The following is a 23,838-nucleotide window of genomic DNA, read 5'->3' as shown; positions in this document are numbered from 1 at the left end:
AGAACCTCTTTAAAGCAGTTGAATAGCCGTCTCCATCAGAGACTACGTGGTTTTTTTTTTTTTTCTCCCATAGATGCATCTTTCTATCCGTCCATCCAGTATCCAACCCGCTATATCCCAACTACAGGGTCACGGGGGGTCTGCCGGAGCCAACCCCAACCAACACAAGGTGCCAGGCAGGAAAAAAAACCCTGGGCAGGACGCCAGCCCACCACAGGGCGCGTGCACACACACACACACACACATACCAAGCACACACTAGGGACAATTTTTAGAATCACCAATGCACCTAACCTGCATGTCTTTGGACTGTGGGAGGAAACATCTTTCTAAAAACTTTGCCCCCTGCTCGCTTCGCTTGCCAGCCCCCGTGTTCGGTTTTCCGGATGCACACTTGTAAGATTTTTTTTTTCTTTGAATTGTTGCTACACTGGCTTGTAAAAGTATTCAGCCCCCCTGAACTTTCCACATTTTGTCACATTACAGCCACAAACATGAATCAATTTCATTGCAATTCCACGTGAAAGACCAATACAAAGTGGTGTACACGTGAGAAGTGCAACGAAAATCAAACACGACTCCAAACATTTTTTACAAATAAATAACTGCAAACTGGGGTGTGCGTAATTATTCAGCCCCCTGAGTCAATACTTTGTAGAACCGCCTTTTGCTGCAATTACAGCTGCCAGTCTTTTAGGGTTTGTCTCTACCAGCTTTGCACATCTAGAGACTGAAATCCTTGCCCATTCTTCTTTGCAAAACAACTCCAGCTCAGTCAGATTAGATGGACAGCGTTTGTGGACAGCAGTTTTCAGATCTTGCCACAGATTCTCGATTGGATTTAGATCTGGACTTTGACTGGGCCATTCTAACACATGGCTATGTTTTGTTTTAAACCATTCCATTGTTGCCCTGGCTTTATGTTTAGGGTCGTCGTCCTGCTGGAAGGTGAACTTGGCCCCAGTCTCAAGTCTTTTGCAGACTCCAAGAGGTTTTCTTCCAAGATTGCCCTTTATTTGGCTCCATCCATCTTCCCGTCAACTCTGACCAGCTTCCCTGTCCCTGCTGAAGAGAAGCACCCCAGAGCATGATGCTGCCACCACCATATTTGACAGTGGGGATGGTGTGTTCAGAGTGATGTGCAGTGTTAGTTTTCCGCCACACATAGCGTTTTACATTTTGGCCAAAAAGTCTGACCAGAGCACCTTCTTCCACATTTGCTGTGTCCCCCACATGGCTTGTGGCAAAGGGACGTCTTATGGTTTTCTGTCAACAATGGCTTTCTTCTTGCCACTCTTCCATAAAGGCCAACTTTGTGCAGTGCACGACTAATAGTTGTCCTATGGACAGATTCCCCCACCTGAGCTCGTCCAGAGTCACCGTGGGCCTCTTGGCTGCATTTCTGATCAGCGCTCTCCTTGTCCGGCCTGTGAGTTTAGGTGGACGGCCTTGTCTTGGTAGGTTTACAGTTGTGCCATACTCCTTCCATTTCTGAATGATTGCTTGAACAGTGCTCCGTGGGATGTTCACGGCTTTGGAAATCTTTTTGTAGCCTAAGCCTGCTTTCAATTTCTCAATAACTTTATCCCTGACCTGTCTGGTGTGTTCTTTGGACTTCATGGTGTTGTTGCTCCCAATATTCTCTTAGACAACCTCTGAGGCCGTCACAGAGCAGCTGTATTTGTACTGACATTAGATGACACACAGGCAGGTGCACTCTATGTAGTCATTAGCACTCATCAGGCAATGTCTACGGGCAACTGAGGGGGCTGAAGAATTACGCACACCCCACTCTGCAGTTATTTATTTGTAAAAAATGTTTGGAGTCACGTATGATTTTCGTTCCACTTCTCACGTGTACACCACTTTGTATTGGTCTTTCACGTGGAATTCCAATGAAATTGATTCATGTTTGTGGCTGTAATGTGAGAAAAAGTGGAAAACTTTTGCAAGCCACTGTATTTCATTAGTTTCACTTTTATTTCAGAACTTCTGTAAAAACAATAATTGGAATCTTTCGTGTGCCAATATGCTGACTCTTTCAAATGAGGTCTGTGAGACTTGTGTTTAATGACTTTGTACCATAATTCAGGATAGGTTTCTCTGTTTGGAATTTCAGCACAGACAAAACGATCCACATCATCAGCAGTTAATAATTTTTTTTGCAAAGTAACCAATAAATGCATGTGAGTTAAACCCCGTTTTTTAAATTCTCTGACGTAAACTAATTTCCTTTTGTTTGCGTCAATGCGATCTGTGCTATCTTTTTTTTGATACTGTAGTGACTGATGTAATAAAGTGTCACAAAAGTTCTACTTTAACAATCGCCGACTGCGTAACTCCAAACACAACTTTCTAGCACCTTCTCCAACCTTTCCTCCCACGGGTCTCGCCTCCCCTTTACCATATCAATCAGCACCCCACTGTCAGTTTTCTGTGCTGTACTCTGCCCTCCCTCGATCGGACCTAACAGTCACTTAAAACAAAAAAGACTTCAGCTTGGCTGGGACACTAAAATACTTTCGACTGTTACTGCTTTCATATTCTGTACCTTTCTGTGCATATGTTTCTCTTTTCTCCGCGCTGCTGTTTCTTCTTTGCTGAGAGCACAGGCTCTGTGTGTGCCACGTGACTTTACATGACTGAATGTTTTGCTGGCTGTCCGAGCTCTTACAGTCCCTGACAAACGTCTTGTCGCTTGTGTACAAATTGGCCTGAAGTGCCGCTAAAATAATTAATCCCATCAGCTTTTGTAATAATGTTTCAGTGCAAAACAAAACTGACAAAAAGTATTCTAATAATTACAGCTTGGTAAAGCCCATTGAGTCCATTTTTGGCAAGACATAAGTGATGCTGCCTTGTCATATGAGCTTCACCTGTGACTAATAATGGATCACTTAGGTCTCAGGTGTGTATAAAAAGAACCCCAGTACACTAGACCTTCACATCAACTGCAACTAGACCTCTGCAAACATGCCTAAGATTCACTAAAGAGACTAAAGTGTTGATTATCAAGAGGCTGAAGACCAGTTCCACTGCTGATGTGGCAAACACCTTCAATGTGTCTCAGCGTCAAGTTCAGAAGATAAAAAAAAGATTTGAAGAGACTGGAGACGTTTTTGACAAGCCCAGGTCAGGAAGACCCCGCAAAACAACTGCTCGAGAGGACCGTTTGTTGGCTCAGCCCATTTTCCACTGCAGCAGAGCTCCACGAGACCTGGTCACCTGAAGTCCCTGTGTCAACCAGAACAGTTTGTCGGATTCTGTCTCGAAATGGCCTCCATGGTCGAATCAGTGCCCATAAGCCAGCACTAAACAAAAGACAATTGAAAAACCGTGTGGCATTTGCCAAGACCCACAACCTGCTAAAAGGATGAACGCTGGAAAAGTGTCAGAAGGTGGATTTTTCAGATGAATCTTCTGTTGAATTACACCACAGTCACCGCAAATATTGCAGGAGACCTACTGGCACCCACATGGAGCCGAGATTTACCCAGAAAACAGTGAAGTTTGGTGGAGGCAAAATCATGGTCTGGGGTTACATCCAGTATGGGGGTATGCGAGGAATCGGCAGGGTGGAAGGCAACATCAATAGTCTAAAATGCCAAGAAATCTTAGCTACCTCGTATATTTCCAACCATAAAAAAGGCCAAATTCTGCAGCAGGATGGTGCTCCATTGCATACTTCCATCTCCACATCAAAGTTCCTTAAAGCGAAGAAGATCAAGATGCTCCAGGATTGGCCAGCCCAGTCACCAGACATGAACATCATTGAGCATATGTGGGGCATGGAAGACGAAACCAAAGAATATTGATGAACTCTGGGAGGCATGCAAGACTGCTTTCTTTGCTATTCCTGATGACTTCATCAATAAATTGTATGAATCCTTGCCAAACCGCCTGGATGCTGTCCTTCAAGCTCATGGAAGTCATACAAGATATTAAATTTGGATCTCACAGCACCACTACTTAATTTGCTGACATATTTTTGGATTTGCAGTAAAGTTGTTCATTTTCTGTATAGGCGACAAAACTTTTGTCTTGCCCAAATTTGACCTTTCTGTCTTGATTACATGATAAATCTTTTTTCAGTGAAACTAATTCATTTCAGTGCATTAAACATCATTTGGGAGGGCTTTAGGTTTTCATATGAGCTATTTCTAACACCAGTTGATTCATTAAAAGTCAGGTTAATAGCAGGAGTTTCTACAAAATAGAGAAGCGACAAGACTTTTGTCAGGGACTGTATTTGATAAGAAGGGCGTGTCTTGCAAGACTCTTATGTTCCACGTCCCCGCGAGACGGCCCTGGGACAATCTCTTGACACCAAGTCTCATGTTTACGGTCCCCGCGAGACACTCCATGGCCAGTTTTTGTTGTCTCGCGGGTCTTTAAAATGTCTTTCGAGAACTTCCAAGAAGATCACGTATCGTCGCATTACTTTTACATTCCAGGATTTGTTTTTATACAGTACAGGCCAAAAGTTTGGACACACCTCCTCATTCAATGTGTTTTCTTTATTTTCATGACCATTCACAGCACTCCATCACTCTCCTTCTTGGTCAAATAGCCCTTACACAGCCTGGAGGTGTGTTTGGGGTCATTGTCCTGTTGAAAAATAAATGATCGTCCAACTAACCTGACTTCTACACAACACAACTGCTGGTCCCAACCCCATTGATAAAGCAAGAAATTCCACTAAATACCCCTGATAAGGCACACCTGTGAAGTGAAAACCATTTCAGGTGACTACCTGTTGAAGCTCATCGAGAGAATGCCAAGAGTGTGCCAAGCAGTAATCAGAGTTTTGAAGAAACTAGAATATAAAACATGTTTTCAGTTATTTCACCTTTTTTTGTTAAGTACGTAACTCCACATGTGTTCATTCATAGTTTTGATGCCTTCAGTGAGAATCTACCAATGTAAACAACAACAACATTTATTTCTATAGCACATTTTCATACAAAAAATGTAGCTCAAAGTGCTTTACATAATGAAGAATAGAAAAATAAGAGACACAGTAAGAAAATAAAATAAGTCAACATTAATTAACATAGAATAAGGGTAAGGTCCAATGGCCAGGGGGGACAGAAAAAACAAAAAAAAAATAAAATCTGCAGGGATTCCAGGCCATGAGACCGCCCAGTCCCCTCTGGGCAATCTACCTAACATAAGTGAAACAGTCCTCTTTGTATTTATGGTTTTCACGGAAGGATTTGATGATGATGATGATGATCACGTGGACTTCTGGCTTTCAGTCCATCAATGTTGGTGCATCATGGAGCTTTGAGTAGGTTGGTGGTGGCGCAGGCCGCCACCACAAAGAAACCGGAAAAAGAAACAGAAGAGAGAGTAGGGGTCAGTACGGATTTTGGAGCTACCATGAATAGTTATTATGATGAATTGAACATACAGAGTATCAGTATTAAGATAAAGTGAAGTTATAAAAAGGCCATGTTAAAGTAATGTGTTTTCAGCAGTGTTTTAAAGTGCTCTACTGTATCAGCCTGGCTAATTCCTATTGGCAGGCTATTCCAGATTTTAGGTGCATAGCAGCAGAAGGCCGCCTGCCCGCCTCACCACTTCTTTTAAGTTTAGCTTTTGGAATTCTAAGGAGACACTCATTTGAGGATCTGAGGTTACGATTTGGAATATAAGGTGTCAGACATTCCGATATATAAGATGGAGCAGATTATTTAAGGCTTTATAAACCATAAGCAGAATTTTAAAGTCAATCCTGAATGACACAGGTAACCAGTGTAGTGACATTAAAACTGGAGAAATGTGTTCGGATTTTCTTTTCCTAGTTAGGATTCTAGCAGCTGCATTCTGCACTCGTTGCAAATGATTTATGTCTTTTTTGGGTAGTCCTGAGAGGAGTGCGTTACAGTAATCTAGTCAACTGAAAACAAACGCGTGAACTAATTTCTCAGCATCTTTCAATGATATAAGAGGTCTAACTTTACTTATATTTCTTAAGTGAAAAAATGCTGTCCTAGTGGTCTGATGAATATGTGATTTAAAATTCAGGTTACAGTCAACGGTTACCCCTAAGTTTTTTACTTCCATCTTAACCTCTAATCCTAATGCGTCAAGTTTATTTCTGATAACCTCACTGAATCTGTTTTTGCCAAACAATACAATTTCAGTTTTCTCTTTATTTAACTTGAGAAAATTACTATTCATCCATTCAGAAATACCAGTAAGACATTGTGTTATTGATTCGAGAGAGTCGGAGTCATCAGGTGCTACTGATAAGTACAGCTGTGTGTCATCAGCATAGCTGTGGTAGGTCACGTTGTGCCCTGAGATAATCTGACCTAACGGAAGCATGTAGATTGAGAAGAGCAGCGGACCAGGATAGAGCCTTGTGGAACACCATATTGGATATCATGTGTCTTCGAGTTGTAATTACCACAACTAACAAAGAATTTTCTCCCTGTCAGGTAGGATTCAAACCAATTTAAGACATTTCCAGAGAGGCCCACCCATTGACTAAGGCGATTTCTAAGAATGTTGTGATCAATGGTATCAAACGCGGCACTCAGATCTAAGAGGATGAGAACAGATAAATGGCCTCTGTCTGCATTTAATCGCAAATCATTTACTACTTTAACGAGTGCAGTTTCTGTACTGTGATTAGTTCTAAAACCCGACTGAAATTTATCTAGAATAGCATGTTTACTTAAGTGGTCGTTTAACTGCATAATGGCTGCCTTCTCTAGAATTTTACTTAAGAAGAGCAGGTTAGAGATGGGTCTAAAATTTTCAAAGGCAGAGGGGTCAAGATTATTTTTCTTGAGTAGGGGTTTAACTACAGCAGTCTTAAGACAGTCTGGGGAAAACCCCCATAGCTAATGACGAGTTTACAATGTCAAGGATATTATCAATAAGCGCGTCTGATACTTCCTTGAAAAACCTTGTTGGTATTGGGTCAAGGACGCAGGTGGAGGGTTTCATTTGAGAGATTATTCTATGTAAATCAGGTAAATCTATCCTGGTGAAAGAATTGAATTTGTTTATAACGGAGTACTGGGGTTTAGGAGGTTCCAGAGTGTTGGGGAGATATACTATGTTATCTCTAATATCATTAATTTTTTGATTGAAAATATAGCAATGTTCTCACAGGTTTCGCTGGAAGTATTATGGGGGCATTCCTTTGTGTTACCTGGGTTTAGCAGACGATCAATTGTAGAAAATAGGACTCTGGGATTACTAGCATTGTTATTTATAATCTGAGTGAAATAGCAGCGCCTCTCAAGACGGACTGTGTTATTGTAAATGGTCATGAAAATAAAGAAAACACATTGAATGAGGAGGTGTGTCCAAACTTTTGGCCTGTACTGTATATAGAGAGACTTATTAGTAGAAGTGTCTATAATACAATACAATGCAATTTTATTTTTATGTAGCGCAAAATCACACAAGAAGTGCCTGTGACGATGTGGCTTCTGGGGAGCTCTCGAACCCGACACCGTCGGTAATGTAACCGAAAGAGCTGGACAGTGAAGATATCAACAACAAAGCAAAGGGATGGTGGAAAATGTGCAAAGTGCTTTTATTTAAAACAAAACCTAAAACAAAGTGTTTAAAAACAAGCGCAGTGCATAAAGTTAAAAAAATAATCCATTGAAACACGTGAAAAATGTGGAGGTTACAATCCCATAAATAGATCCTTTTAAAACGAGGTTACAGCAATGGCTGGAAGCAGTCCTTTTAAAAACAAAGCCCCGGTGCCTTCTTTCTACTGGCGACTCACCTGCTTCTCCCATTCAGGCTATGCATCAAGGGAGTCTCCCTACCTGCAGCTGACCTTCTTCTCTGCCTTCTGCTGGTCTGTTCGCCTTTCCAAACCCTGGCTCCGGTGGGCTCCACCAGACTGCACCGTGACTTGGGTTTCCCCAGCGACCAGGGCGCTCATGCTGGGGCTTTCACTTCTGAAGTCCCAGACTCCCACAGCCATATGCGGTGAGCCAACCTCCTTCCGGCCACTCCCGCTCCTCTCAAATGCTCAGCAGGAGTGACCACTACCAACTGCCCCCGGGTGCTGGCCAAACACCCCGCTAGGGCTCACTGCCCAGCTGCCTTCTTTCTTATAGCGAGCGAGCTCATGGGATCCTTCGCTTCCAGCTGCCTTCTTCTGCCTTAACTTCCGTTCATTTTTTCTTTTCCTCTCCTCCTTTCCAATCCGCACTCGTGCTTCTACTATATATAATTGAGACATGGCACCGTTGTGGCGATCAGTAGCTCCTAGCATCAGTTATGGATGCGGATGATTCCTCACCTGTGTACATAAGCGAGGGCCGCCCTGGAACAGCTCCGGCCACACCACCACGCCCCCTCTTTAAGCCACGAGTGCGGCGATTATCTATTTTAAAACTGGCCTTTTTGATCTGAGCTGTGGATCTGCTATACCACAATGCAGCAATGGGCTTTAACAGCCCCCCAGCTGTGACTCTCTAAGAAGACAATGAAAAAACACTCCCAAAAAAAAAACCTTTGTAGGGGGGAAAAAAAGGAAGAAACCTTGGGAAAGGCAATTCAAAGAAAGACCCCTTTCCGTGTAGACTGGGCGTGCAGTGGGTATCAAAAAAAAAAGGGGGTCAATACAATACACAGAACACAAGTCATCCTCAAAATAATATAGTAGTGCAATAGAAATACTACGAGGACAGAGCAGAATTCAGCAGTAGATGATATCCCATAATAGGATTTGGATTTGTTCAGAGTCCTGGAGACTTCAGCCATCTAGCTGCCTCCCCCTATTGGCCATTCCACTACTGAGTAAGTGCCTGGCCAGCCAATCAGATGAAAGGACCCCTCTACCTGACGATTCCTGCGATCCTCAATCAGAGATGACTTTACCTTAGGCAGGCAAAAGAACCTGGCAGGTGGGCCGTGGCACATTTGAGTACTGGGGAAGAGAAACAGAACAGGTGAGGGTTAGTAACAAATTAGAACTATCATGTTACTTATGTTTTAGTGCTAATGACAGTCTGTACAGTTATTCAGCAGCTCTAGTCAAGATATGCTAAACTGAAGTGGTGAGTCTTCAACTGGGATTTGAAAGCTGAGACCGAAGGGGCATCTCTTACAGTAGCAGGCAGACCAGTTCACAGTTTAGGGGGTCCTGTAACTAAAAACTCGACCTCCCACTGTTATTTTATTAATGCTTGGAATCACAAGCAGAACGGTATCTTGAGATCTTAATGTACATTCTGGTTTGTAAATCATGATTAGTTCAGATAGGCTGTATAAGGAGCTTGTTTAAGGCTGCCACCATTTTAAAAATGTATCCAATCTTTAAAACAGCGAGTAGGGTTTATTGTAAAGTCGATGTGTTCACCACAAAGTGTTCACGGGTTTAATTCATATCATACTTGCTGCCTATGCCTTGGCTCTTGGTGTCACCGTCTGTATTCCCTGTAACAGAAATACTGTGCTCTCCACAATGTTTGGGACAAAGACACATTTTCCCTTGACTTAGCCCTCTGCTCCACAATTTTTAAAATTGCAAATCAAACAATTCAGACATTGCAGACTTTCATTGAAGGGGATATGCATACATTTAGGTCACACCATGTAGAAATGACAACACTTTTTTTAGTAACACTTTAAAGCAAAGGGGCTTGCAAGTTCAAAATGTAGCTGTGTAATTTACTGGAGGTACTACAACTAAGGTGTGTGCTGTGTAAGGATGTAATTGTAAAGTAATGACTTGCCAGATCTTTGTTACAAGAGGTCATTATATTTTCACAATGTGTCAAGAAGAGATGAGATGAGCCCCTCAGCAGAGAGTTTTCAAAAACATTTCCTCTCATTGGCCAAAAATGGCAGTGCTTCATGACACAGGTGAGATGTCAGGAGGTTGGAGTGATGAGCACAAGGTGAGTGACTTCAGCCTCCCACCGGGTCTTCTCTTCAGTTCATTAACAGTTGTATGAGGGCCCATCACATTCATTAAGCCTTTCACACTCAGAATATCACCATTTCCTCATTTGCTCCTATTCTTCAGTCTTTTCATATTTTTTTTTCACCTTTTCTTAAACTCCTGCACTAGTCCTTGTTTTAAATCTGTGTTTGGAATCAAAGGACTCACCATAAAGGAGATGCATCCCAGCATCCATGCAGTGTTTTCGGACAAACCATTTTGTGTGGCCACATTGATTTGGGGTGGATTTGAACTGGATAAGCTAAGAATGGGATCAGTGGCCTAGATTTAATTCTAAATACAAAGTCAACCTTGGCCATTTGTTTGTACTTAGCCATTTCAAGACATGCTCTCTGTCTGCTTGATGAGAGACCTTGATGATGCAGGATGAGCCCCCTGTGTTTTGTTCAGGGCTGTGGAGTCGGTAGATAAATCCTTAGATTCTGGTACTTCTGACTCCGACTCCTCTGTATTTAATATGCTAATGTATTTTCCATGTAGGTTAAAGGAAGGCAACATCCACATCATTTAACCACAGAACTACTGGCTAGGAAGCAGACTCCCTACAAACCTGATTGAAAGAAATAATGATAATGAAAACACTCATAACAGTCACAAAACAATTACATTGATAACTTCTTTAACACACTACTTCTTCGCTGCGAACACACACATACATATACTGTATGTGTATATATGTAGATATATATATATGTATATATGTGGATAAGCCATATATGTGTATGTATGTATGTGTAATGTATGTATGTGTGTGTGTGTGTGTGTATATATATATATATATATGTGTGTGTGTGTGTGTGTATGTATGTATGTATATATATATGTGTGTATGTATGTATGTATGTATATATGTGTGTATGTATGTATGTATATATGTATGTGTGTATGTATGTATATATGTATGTGTATATATGTATGTATGTATGTATGAGTATATATATATGTATATATATATATATATATGTTTATATGTGTGTGTGTGTGCGTGTATATATATATATATATATATGACAGCAACACTCATAACATTGACAAAACAATTACATTGTCAATCATGTTACGTTATTTTTAAAATGTTTCCTTTTCTTTTTCAGTTACATCTTTAACACAGTACTTCTCCGCTGCGAAGCGCGAGTATTTTGCTAGTCTGAACTAAAATGAAAACACTGTTTGTAATGTACCATCATCCAGATTACAATACGTGAATGTCAGGTTGTATAATCGCTCAGCTGAACGTCACACTAATAAGTAACACAACTATGCACTGGGCTTTATTCTTACATCAGAGAAGTACTTCATTACGACTATTGTTTGTGAAATGGGACATTTGAACTTACTGTATTTTTTTTTTTTTTTCATTACAATTTACATTTATTAGGAGTCGGAGTCGGTACATTTTTGCCGACTCCAGGTACCCAAAATTGTCTCTGATTCCGACTCCACGGCCCTGGTTTTGTTACTATGATTACTTTTGCAGTGGTGAAAATTACCACATCTAACTCAGCCTCACCTTGTTAGTATGACTGTCCCTGCCCGGTTTTATTCTTCTACACAGCTGTTTTTGTTTCAGTTCCCTGCGTGACGTTCTTGATCATGAGCACCTTAGTCCAGCCTTGGGCTGTAAGCCAACAGAACTGGAGTTAAGCTGCTAAATTTCAATGCGAGTTTCTTTCTTTAAAGACCTCCAAATACAGACATGGACAGATTTCTTGGTACCAATCCATAACTGAAGAAGACCCCAAAACTGTCTGTGAAATAACTCAAAACTGATCAGAGTAATTGGAACTCATTATTGTTTATTGCATATTTAACAAAAATCAGACTTTTGAGATTTGATTTAACAGAATACTTCAAGTAATCTCTCTATTATATGTAAAAATCCTTTGACACGACGAGACTTTTTGGAGGAGAGATTTTTCTTTTCCAAGTCCCGCAAGACAAGACTTTTGCCTTGATATTTTTTTCACGCTCTCCTCTCAAACATTTTCAAATAAGACCACGGCCCTCTCAACTCTCATTGGTGTGAATGCTTTTGTCAGACACACTTCCTGCGCTCTCAGCTCTTATACATTTTTACGTTTTCCTCACTTTACGTTCCCAATAAAAGAAGACTTCTTATGTTCAAATCTTATTGAAGAATTTCATCCCGAAGGGTTATCAACAGAAGAAATGAGTACATGGGCAATCCTAGCAACGAGAAAGTCAAATGAATTAATGTGAAAATTGTCGATGGGTTACACGGCATATTGGTTTAATGTGTATCTGCTGATACAGTTGGTGGTGAAGGTGTGGAAGATGAAAACATCAACTTACAATATCATCAAGAACATCTACAGTACAACCGTTAACACTGTCTGGTCTGCCACCGGCCGAATTACTGTTGAAAGAAGGATGTATCCAAGAAAGGTAATGGAGTACATCTTCAGGGGATAACATTACACAACAAAGGAGATCTTGATATGCCATTTGTATTAAAGCATTTACAGTTTCCCGTTAGAATAGCTTTTGCAAAGACAGCAAATCTCGGAGCCAAAAATTCGAAAAAGTCATTTTAGTTAATAGAGAGAAAGAAACGAAATTCACTCACGGGCAGTTATACGTGGCATTGATGCAGATGTAACCATTCCCATGAAAATAAAAATCTGTTTAAATTGTACATCCGCATCCCCATATGTAAAATGTGACATACATACTTTAATGTATTTCATCATGAAAGTGATATCAAGTAGAAATCTAATGATTCTAAATGTGCAGAGAGCTGGGATATCATAAATGTGATGTGCTCTGTGTGGCGATTGTTTCTGTCAGGTCAGGAGGAAGCCCCAGAAGAACGTAGCGATTCACAACAGGGTCGGTTTTAAGAAGACGTTTACGACGGTCTACTTTAAAGAGAAAGTAAACCACGAGGTTAAAGTGGACATTTCGAGATTAAAGCCGAAATTTCCACTTTAATCACAAAATAGACCTTTTCACCATGTCCTTAATTTTTTTTCCTCTGTGGCTCAAATAAGCTGTGCTGGACATTGTGATGTTGTGAAGGTGGAAAAAAAAACGGCACAGAAGATGGTATGTAAGACTTTTAAAATGTATTGTGTCATTACGATGGGGATTATGAGACGCACCACAAATTAATTTGTATGTCAGCATTTTGTTTCACCACATCGAACCAGTCATCGAACATCAAAGCACAAGCATCGATCCCTGAGGATCCTCAGAGTTGCTTTCTGTCACATGTCGATAGCAAACAGAGACTCTGACGTCACATTCCGACTTGATCACACTGCGCACACCCCCCGACTTTTTGCTGGTACTGCAACTCATGTATGTGTCGCATTAATTTCTGAGGACACTTCAAATGAACACTGGGAATGCGTGGCAGCCATGATGCGTTCACATACACGTTCTGAGCGTGAAGCATAAACGAGCCCTTAGAATGTCATTGCTCTTGAGTACCCGCGAGTACACACTTCCAAACATGGCTGTTCACAAGCAGAGTCGCATTGACGGTTAAACGTGGGGAGCAGGCTTGAGGTTTCATTTGACTAAATGTTTTTCATTTGCTTTAAAATTGCCCATGAAGCCAATGTAAAGGCGGTTTGGGGTCCCTTCTACCTTGGTTAATGCTTCTTCTAGACACAACTCGAGGGTTCTTGGTATTTTCATAGCAGTCATCAGGGTGAGATGTCCTTTAGACCCTGCTGTGTAAAATCATTGAACTGAAATCCAGAGAACTGGCTCCGTCCAACACCTTGGTCGTGAAATGTGGATAGCCAGCCACATACAGTTAATGAAAGCGGGACTCATTCACTTGGCACTTGTTAGTAGAGCCTGTGCTCCTCCAGATTGGGGGTCCCCAACTCTGGTCCTAGAGGACCACCGTGGCTGCAGGTTTTCATTCTAATCCTTTTCTTAATGAGTGACCTGTTTTTGCTGCTAATTAACTTCTTTTGAATTCATTGTAATTGACTTGCTCTTGAAGGCTCAGACCCCTCAATTGTTTCTTTTTTTCTTAATTAGCAGCCAAACAATAATGAGATACAAAATGATCCAAAACAACCGGTGTCCATCATGCAATATCTGAAAACATCACAAAACATTTAACAGTGCTCTCAGAAAGAGAAAATCAACAATTTCGGAAATGTCTGCTAATGCACCACGAGAGCCATGAAATTAAAGAATTGGTTAAATTAACGACAAGAATCGGCACCTCATTAAGCAGCTGGTTGGAGTGAAATTGGTTGGAGTTTGAGGCCCTGACTTAGTTGGCCTTCTGTTGGCTACCTCACTTCACTTTTCATTTCTGTTTGGGTGCCATTTAAGGAAAGAAATGAAGCAAATAAAGAGAAACGATGAAGTAGTTCAGGGGAACAAATCTTAAAAAAGCAATTCACTTAAAATGAATTAATTAGCAGCACAAACAGGGCACTCATTTTAAAAAAAGGGTTAGAATGAACGGTGGTCCTCTAGGACCGTAGCTGGCGACCCCTGCAGACTTCTGCTCAAGATGTCCATGGAGGGCTTCTCATACAAGATTTACCAGCATGGCTCACTGGGTGAAGGTCCGGGACATGCCTGTGAAAGCCTGGCTACTCCCCAGGAGAACATGGAGAGTTGATGTGCCCCATGCCAGCTAAAGTGGAGGGGATGAAGGCTCAGTCCATGCATTATTTATCACTTCCTGCACACTTGTAGTATCAGTAGTGTCCCGGAGATCAGATTAGTTCAATGGATGTTCTTGCAGCGCCTATTCTAACCATTATCAATAGTTCATTACTGCATGGCACCGTACCTCCTGCACTAAAAGTGTCAGTCATTAAACCTTTACTTAAAAAGTCAGACCTAGACCCACACATACTAAATAATTATAGGCCTATTTCAAATTTACCGTTTCTCTCTAAAATACTAGAAAAAGTAGTCGCCAGTCAGCTTCAGTCACACCTTACGCATTACAATTTATTTGAGAAATTCCTGTCTGGTTTCCGCACTGGTCATAGTACAGAAACGGCACTAACACGGGTTGTAAATGACATTCTGATATCCTCTGATGAAGGAAACTCCACTGTAATGATGTTGTTGGACTTAAGTGCAGCATTTGACACCATTGACCATTCTATTTTACTGCACAGGCTAGAAAACGATGTTGGGCTTACAGGCCCTGTGCTTGCTTGGTTTAGTTCTTATTTATCAAATGTATTCCAATATGTACAGAAATGTGCTGACAGTACGACATCATTATACACAGAAGTTCAATATGGTGTCCCGCAGGGCTCAGTACTGGGACCTTTACTGTTTTCACTTTACATGCGTCCACTGGGATCTCTCATTAGGGAACATAATGTTAATTTTCACTCGCACGCAGATGACACCCAGTTATACCTTTCTATTGGATCGAATGAAGTTTTTCCGATGTTGTATTTAAATAGTTGTGTTAGTGAATTAAAGGAGTAGATGGATGAGAACTACTTGTCTTTAAACACAGAGATGTAAATTATTGAAGGGAATGACGCTGATCACAACAATATTCTGTCATCATTTAACTCAGTGGAAATCCCCATTAATTTTACTGAATCAGCCCGCAATCTAGGAGTTATCTTTGATTCTAGCATGTCATTTAAAGCGCATATTACAAAGTCGTCCAAAACATGTTTTTTCCATCTTAAAAATGTTAGGAAATTAAGACACTTTCTAAATAAACAGGATTCTGAGAAATTAATTCCTGCATTTATCTCTAGTAGGATTGACTACTGCAATGTGGTGTTCACTGGATGTTCAAACTGTTCTTTATTCAGCCACCAGTTAATCCAAAATGCTGCTGCAAGTATTATTACAAGAACAAAAAAATACCAACACATCACTCCAGTTCTTAAATCCTTACAGTGGCTCTCGGTTAAGTTTAGGGTAGATTTCAAAATCCTCCTTTTAACATATAAAGCATTAAATGGCCAAGGTCCGTCTTACTTGTCTGAACTATCATGACTTACAAACCTGAGCGCACATTAAGATCTCAAGATGCCGGTCTGCTTAGGATTCCAAGGATTAATAAAATAAGAGTGGGAGGTCGAGCTTTTAGTTGCAGGACCCCTCTTAACTGTGGAGTGGTCTGACTGCTAGTATAAGAGATGCCCCTTCGGTCCCAGCTCTCAAATCTCACCACTTCAGTTTAGCACACCCTGACTAGAGCTGCTGATTAACTGTACAGACTGCATCTCTGTTGTTAGTCATTAGCACTAAAACAGAAGTAACATGAGAGTTAGAATTGGATACTAACCTCACCTATTCTGTTTCTTTTCTCGGTACTCAAATGTGCCACTCGGTGCCCACGGTCCACCTGCCAAGTTGTTTTGCCTGCCTATGGTAAAGTCATCTCTGATGAAGTATCGCAGGAATCATGGGAAAGAGGGGTCCTTTCATCGGATTAGCGCTATTTCAGATGTGGAATGGCCAAATGGGGGAGGCAGCTTGATGGCTGTGGTCTCCAGGACTCTAAACAAATTCAAATCATATTATGGGATATCATCTACTGTTAAATTCTACTCCGTACTTCAAACATTTTTATTTTTATACTGTATTGAGGATTTGTTCTGTTCTTTGTATTGTATTGACCCCCTTTTCTTTTTGACACCCACTGCACTTCCAGCCTACCTAAAGGGGTCTCTCTTTCAATCAATCAACATTTATTTATATAGCACATATTCATACAAAAAAATGTAGCTCAAAGTGCTTTACAAAATGAATAGAAAAATAGAAGACACAATAAAAAATAAACATAAGTCAACATTAATTAACATAGAATAATAGTAAGGTCCGATGGCCAGGGTGGACAGAAAAAACGAAAAAAAAATCCAAAGGCTGGAGAAAAAAATAAAATCTGTAGGGGTTCCAGACCAAGAGACCACCCAGTCCCCTCTGGGCAATCTACGTAACATAAATCAAACAGTCCTCTTTGTATTTAGGGTTTTCATGGAAGGACCTGATGATGATGGTCACGTAGACTTCTGGCTTTCAGTCCATCAATGTTGGTGCATCAGGATGCTTTGAGTAGGTGGTGGTGGCACAAAAAGAAACAGAAGAGAGAGTTGGGGTCAGTACGGATTTTGGAGCCACTGTGAATAGTTATTATGATGAATTGAACATACAGAGTATCAGGATTAAGTTAAAATGAAGTCTTTGAACTGCCTTTCCCGAGGTTTCTTCCATTTTTTTTTCCCTACTGGGGTTTTCTTGTCTTCTTAGAGAGTCAAGGCTGGCGGGCTGTCAGGAGGCAGCGTCAGTTAAAGCTCATTGCGGCACTTTTTGTGTGATTTTGGGCTATACAAAAATAAATTGTATCGTATTAGTGTATTTTTTGCTTCTTTCCCTGTCAGTGTCTACAGCTTGACTGCTTGTATTACATCAACATTTTTGTACTTTTGGATTATTTGAAGTGGCTAAGTGCTAGAGATTTGGCTTCTAGTGAATGTGTGGATAATGAAAGTCGCTTCCTGTTCCTTTTGTGCCTTGATGTCCTCTCTTGTATTTCTCCATCCATCCATTTTCTAACCCGCTGAATCCGAACACAGGGTTGCGGGGGTCTGCTGGAGCCAATCCCAGCCAACACCGGGCACATGGCAGGAACCAATCCTGAGCAGGGTGCCAACCCACCGCAGGACACACACAAACACACCCACACACACACCAAGCACACACTAGGGCCAATTTAGATTCGCCAATCCGCCTAACCTGCATGTCTTTGGATTGTGGGAGGAAACCCACGCAGACACGGGGAGAACATGCAAACTCCACACAGGGAGGACCCGGGAAGCGAACTCCTAACTGCGAGGCATCTTGTTTTTCTTTTCAACAATTTTCCAACTGCCTTTCTCAGTTATTTACTTCATGAATTTTTTTCCCCTTTCTTCTTAATTTTGTCCAGCATGTTGTGTCAGGAGCTGGACAAAGCTGTGCAGAGTGGTGAAGAGGACGAGAGCGGAAAAGACAAAGAAGGGGAACCGGAACCAAAACGCAGAGTCAGAGGTGAGAGGGAACAGACACTGCTGCGAATTAAGCAGTTTACCTTGGCAGAAGTGGCCCGTCGTACCCATGCTGAGCGTAACGTAGGTCTGTCTGCCTTGGACAGAGTGGTAAGAGCCTTGCTTATTTCCTATTGGCCGCTTGTGCCGCTGCCTACACTGATTGGGTTGATATTGTGCTTAGAAGAATTCCAAAGAATGTGTTCTGGAATATTTGGTACAGATGACCTTTTCAGGATGTTCTAAGCTGGTGATGCTGGCTTTGCTGTCTTACAGACTACAAGAGGACCAGTCTGGGGAAATACGTGAAGGTGTTTGAGCACTTCGTGGAGCAGATGGAGAAGTCCTGGAGAGGGCAGCTGCTGAAACAAAGCGGTGAATTGTGGATAACCCTGGAGTGTACTGTGGGTGCCTTTCTTTAATGTGGGGTGTGACCAGTGGACTGTTCTTTTCTTTTGCAGATATGCAGGGGGATTTTTGAACAGACACGAGGACAGCAGGGATTTCGACTGCAGTTTTGGCTTATCGGTGCCTCACACTCTTCCTGTTCCTGCCATGCTTTTGATTTCTTCCTTGTGAACTACACTGAAAACCTAAGATGGAAAATTAGGCACAGATACTTGACACCTGAGGACAGTTAATAGTTGTACACGTACTTGAGCACTCTCGCCTGATGGTGGTTCTCTCTACTCCCACGCTCCACTTCAGACAGCTGTGCGTCTTAATTTTCATGTTTTTTTGGGTTTTTTTTGGTTTGTGCTCTTTATCTTGTTACCTTAAAATAAAGATGGTGTTTCTAATCCCAGCGTAAAACCTGCTTACTCTGCTGTGCTCGTGCACCCGTGTCAACAGCAGCCACTTGTTTGGACTAGAAGGCAGGTAGTTGTTGCAGATGTCCCAGTTCTTGGGTTGAAGGATTACATTTTTGGTACCAGGTGCCTGGCCCAGTTCTCATGGTGTCAACTCCTCATTGTCAGGTGCTCCCGATGGCTCACACATATTCCAGTGCCACCTTCGCCCCTTGCCAGACGTCCACCCTGCACACCTTTTCTGTCTGCCTGCTCTTGTGCTTGCAGTAGGGCAGCTTTGACTGGATTTCTGGCAGGCAAGTTCCGTACTCATTGGTGCTCAGGTCAATGTGGTGGGGTTGGTTGGTGTTAAACTGCTGTGTGCTGTTGGCCTTCTCCAGATCAAGGCTCTCGTGGCGTCAGTGAAGCTGACATGGCCAGTTACACAGAGCACTCTCTCCTCTTGCACCTTTCGTTATTTGACCACCTTGGATTTGCTTTCTCCCAAGGTGGTTATAGTTAACGAAAACTAAAATCAAAACTGAAACTATTATAAAAAAAAAAAAAAAAGTTTTTGTAATCTGAAATAAAATAATTAACAAAACTCAAATGAAAAATTAAACAAAACTATTAAACTAATGGCAAAGACTAACTGAAATAAAATAATTTACTAAAAATAATTTTAGTTTTCGTTATTTAAACGAATATTTTTGCCGTTAGTCCTTATCCCTTGTAACTTTTAACTCTTAAAACAGAAAGTCATCCACCACGAGCCGCCCGCGCGTATTCATCCAGTGAACGGCAGCTGGTGATGGAGGGCTGGTGTTCACACAGCATTTGAGGTAACAGAGCGAGCTGAATATCCATCCATTCTTCCATTATCCAACCTGCTATATCCTAACTACAGGGTCATGGGGGTCTGCTGGAGCCAACACAGGGCGCAAGGCAGGAAATAAACCCTGGGCAGGGCGCCAGCCCACCGCAGGGCACCCACACACCAAGCACACACTAGGGACAATTTAGGATCGCCAATGCACCTAACCTGCATGTCTTTGGACTGTGGGAGGAAATCCACGCAGACACGAAGAGAACATGCAAAGTCCATGCAGGGAGGACTCGGGAAGCAAACCGTGGTCTCCTAACTGTCAGGCAGCAACGCTACCCACTGTGCCACCATGCCGTCCGGCGAGCTGAATAATAGAAAACAATTTATGTGCCACCTTTCTTTACACTTCTTGAGTTTTGTCGACAGTAATTCACCTGCCACTTCGTACACGAAGTATAGAGAAGGTATAGTAATCATAAAGAAAATCAGACGTCGAGATTTTGATGAATCTTGACGTTTTAGACCTCCCCGAGTCTGAAAATACAATTTTTGGGAATTATGTCTGTGTATAAACATGACAACTCAAAAACGCAACTGGATAGAAATTTGGCAGGTGGTTGTTACACTAGAATTGTAGATCTGTATTAACATTTGGGCCAAATCCATCAACCGGAAGTGGTACTTTACCTGGGCACATACTCGGTTTATTTATTTCTTTTTTATTCATGCGATTTATTCAACTTTACTTTTATAATAATTGTTCGATCTATTATTAATGTGATTTGATTTGTTGTTGGTTCTTTAATGTACATCATCTGATCCTTGTTTTGCAGTTTACTCCTCAAATATCCATCCCCGTATCTGAGTCCACGAGAAAGTTGAGGGGAGAGCACTCCCGATTTTTGAAAATAAAACGGCGTTGATCGAGAGACTGACAAGGTGATCATACAAGATCAGCATATTGTTGCTGACCAATCACTTTTGCTTTAAAAACGTCTTTTAACAACAAAGCGATATAAACCTTTTAAAATTCCTCAGTTGGAAACGTCTCTACTGAACTACAGGTAGGTAGACAGATACTTTATTAATCCCAAGGGTACACTCACCTACTCCAGCAGCAGCATACTGATAATAACAATATTAAATATCAGAGTGGTAACAATGCAGGTATAACAGACAATAACTTTGTAAAATGTTAACGTTTACCCCCCGAGTCACATAGTGTGGGGTCTCCTCAGTCTGTCAGTGGAGGTGGACGGTGACAGCAGTCTGTTGCTGAAGCTCCTCTGTCTGGAGATGATCCTGTTCAGTGGATTCTCCATGATTAACAGGAGTCTGCTCAGCGCCCGTCGCTCTGCCACGGATGTCAAACTGCCCAGCTCTTTGCCTACAATAGAGCCTGCCTTCCTCACCAGTTTGTCCCGGCGTGAGGCGTCCCTCTACTTTATGCTGCCTCCCCAGCACACCACCGCATTTGTAATTACTGAAACTAATAGATATAAAAATAAAATAGAAATGTCTTTGTAAAATAAAAAATAAATTAAAACTAGAAATACACAATGAAGAGAAAACTAAAACTAATTTGAATTTCCAAGTAAGGTCAGAAAAAATCTAGAAATAAAAACTAATATGAAAAGGCCAAACTATAATACCCTTGCTTTCTCCAGCCTCCTAATGCAGGACGCAGAGACGCTTGTACCTGTGACCACTGAATTACACGAGGTGTCCTGCCAGGCTTTGTCTTTAGCGCTTATAGAGTCACTTGACTGCCGGTGCCATTAATGGGCACACAGTGCTGACCCACAAGAGACTGATGAGGTGGCATCTGATTGGCCCGCAGTGTAAACGAGTCCTTTTGACGGGTCACAGACCGTGGACGCAGCAGCGTTTCAAATTAGTTTAGCGCTGAGCTCCTTAAGAAGACCAGCGTTGTGTAAAAGAAGCCATGCAGTCAGGCCACCTGTCACGGCAGCAGCTTATTATTTTTTTTTTAGTCGATTTTTGGGGGTCAAGGGATTGTCAGTGAATGATTGTGGCTTTAGTGAAGAAAGCCTAGTGACCCACTCGATACTGGATTGAGTTGCAATGTTTCTCTTTTCACTTTGTCTTATACAAAGTATAGGGAAAGTATTGGAATCGCCCAAAAATCCGGTTTTGAGATTTTGACGAATCTCGACGTTTTAGAACCATTTATGTGATTCTGTGCGTGTAAACACGATAACTGGAGTTCACTTTCACTTCAGTCAACCAAATTTTGCATACAAGTATTTCGGTACAGAACGTCGATTTCTGTCACCTTTTGGCCTGTTTCCGCTCACCAGAAGTGGTACTTAACCTTTTATCCATGCAGCTGCAGGGTCCAATTTCATTCAACTTGACTTTTATAATAATTGTTTGATATATTATTAATTTGATTTGTTGTTGATGGTTCTTGACTGCACATAAGATAAAAATATCATCCTTGTCTTGCGGTTTACTCCTCAAATCCCCATATCGGAGTATACGAGAGAGTCGAGGGGCGAGCACTCCTGATTCTTTAGACCAGTCAGTTCTCGTACCTTTCATCTTCTGTCTTAATCCCCCACGTTAATCTTTCTTCCACATCTGTATCAGACCCCCTATTCCCTTGAGCCTCCCCTTTTCTGCTACTGAGAAATGTGTCCCTGCCTTTCTCACGTCCTGCATGGACTCCTTTAGCTCTACAAGCTGCAGCCCTGCTGCCATACTCGTCACTCACAGCCGCAGCACGGAGCACATCGTGGGATCGCTGGCTCTGGTGGTCTTTAGAATACAAACTGATTTCTGTGCGTCTGTTGGGCGTATTCAGTATTAACAGCTGCAATGTGCCATCTGATGGAATTTGTTCTGGTATTGCGTAATACGTAATACAATGCGGGGTGTCTTTCATTCCAACAGATGGTGCATTGTAAACACGTGTACTGCTGTTGAGAATCCTATAGAATAGTGCTTCTCAGACTTCTATTTTGGCAGGTTTTTGTTCCCATCAGATTCATAGTCGGCGACAAATCCTGATAGCGCTGATCTCATTTAATTATCTGCTATTTTTGTCTCTTATTCTCCAAGCACAGCAACATCATTTTTACATGTATAAGACACTAGCCACCCCCAGCGGCTCCGCCCACGTAGTAGTGAAACGGGACTGTGAGGAGGCCCCGCCCAGCGCTCTACTCCTGACATCACTCTTCCCCCTCCCCTCGGCTTATAGTCTCTCTCTCTCTCTCTGATTAACGTTAATAAGTCGCTCCTGCTAACAGACTGTGATTCTTAGCGCGTTGAGAGAAGCCGCAAAATCAACAGAAACGTTCAAGCAAATGATAGAAAAAGAAACTCTAAATCCGTGAAGTAGTCCTGTCGTTCGCTAGCTAAGCAGAATTAAGGCAGACGCGTGAATGAGGCGGGCGTTAATAACTCGGTACCACAAGCAAACCTATGATTCTGAGCGCGGTGAGAAAGTCACACAATCAACCGGAATGTTCAAGCAAATTCTGAAACAACGGATCTAAATCCGTGAAGTAGTCCTGTCGTGAAAAGCGGATTGACGTACAGACAGAACGCACTTGGACCACCAAACTTTTCAAACCGTTTCTTAGCGAGCACCTATGGGCCGACGGTAAACCGCCACTCCAAATGTCAAGTCCTCCTGGGTCAGGAGGTTTCATGATGAGTGAGTCAGTGGGATTTGGCTTTTATAGCTAGAGAGATAGAAGTGTTTCTGCTTTTGCTGTCGATTTAAATGCTTAACTCTCTTGTTTTGATTTCATTCTATTTTGCCCTTCTCTCTGTCTCTCTGCAGTCCGTCCCTCTTGTATCTTATTAATGACAATTAAAAACGAGCAGAGCAGACAGCCAGGCAAGCAACACGGAATCATCGAAGGCTGCGACTACCTTAGCGTCAGAGCCACTGATTAGTAAATAAAGGATCAAATAAACAGAACAGCTGGAAAAGTAGAATGAAAATCAAGATGAAAATATTGTTAAAAAATACATAATTCCTTTATGACTTTTCGGTACTTTTCAATATCTTTTTTTTTTAAACCAAATGTCTATATTGTTCGAAAAACACAGAACTTGGGAAATAAGTCAAGTCAAGTTGAGAGCCTGCACTGGTACAGCACTACACAACGAAACCCCCCCAGGCAGACACACACGCAGTCCACTCCCACCCTCCGGAAATGACCCTCCATCTGCCGCAGTCAGGTGTTACGTGGGTGACCCCTTGGCCTGGTCCAGCCACTCGGGTCC

The 23,838-nt window shown here is 41.9% G+C and overlaps 1 protein-coding gene across 1 annotated transcript in view; it reads left to right on the top strand.

Annotated features, from left to right (window-relative positions):
- prim1 (DNA primase subunit 1) overlaps positions 1 to 18,761 on the top strand; it is a 69,001-nt gene extending 50,240 nt beyond the window's left edge. The window contains exons 12-14 of the mRNA XM_039746526.1: positions 17,865 to 17,965; positions 18,238 to 18,336; positions 18,423 to 18,761. Of these exons, the coding sequence (XP_039602460.1) occupies positions 17,865 to 17,965; positions 18,238 to 18,336; positions 18,423 to 18,442 (220 nt within the window). The 3' untranslated portion in view covers positions 18,443 to 18,761. The remainder of the gene's footprint in view (positions 1 to 17,864; positions 17,966 to 18,237; positions 18,337 to 18,422) is intronic.
- Positions 18,762 to 23,838: the final 5,077 nt, after the last annotated feature.

The sequence above is a fragment of the Polypterus senegalus genome, chromosome 3 (genome assembly GCF_016835505.1).
Source record: "Polypterus senegalus isolate Bchr_013 chromosome 3, ASM1683550v1, whole genome shotgun sequence".
Taxonomy (NCBI): Eukaryota; Metazoa; Chordata; class Cladistia; order Polypteriformes; family Polypteridae; genus Polypterus; species Polypterus senegalus.
This window is presented reverse-complemented; position numbering and strand designations above follow the sequence as displayed.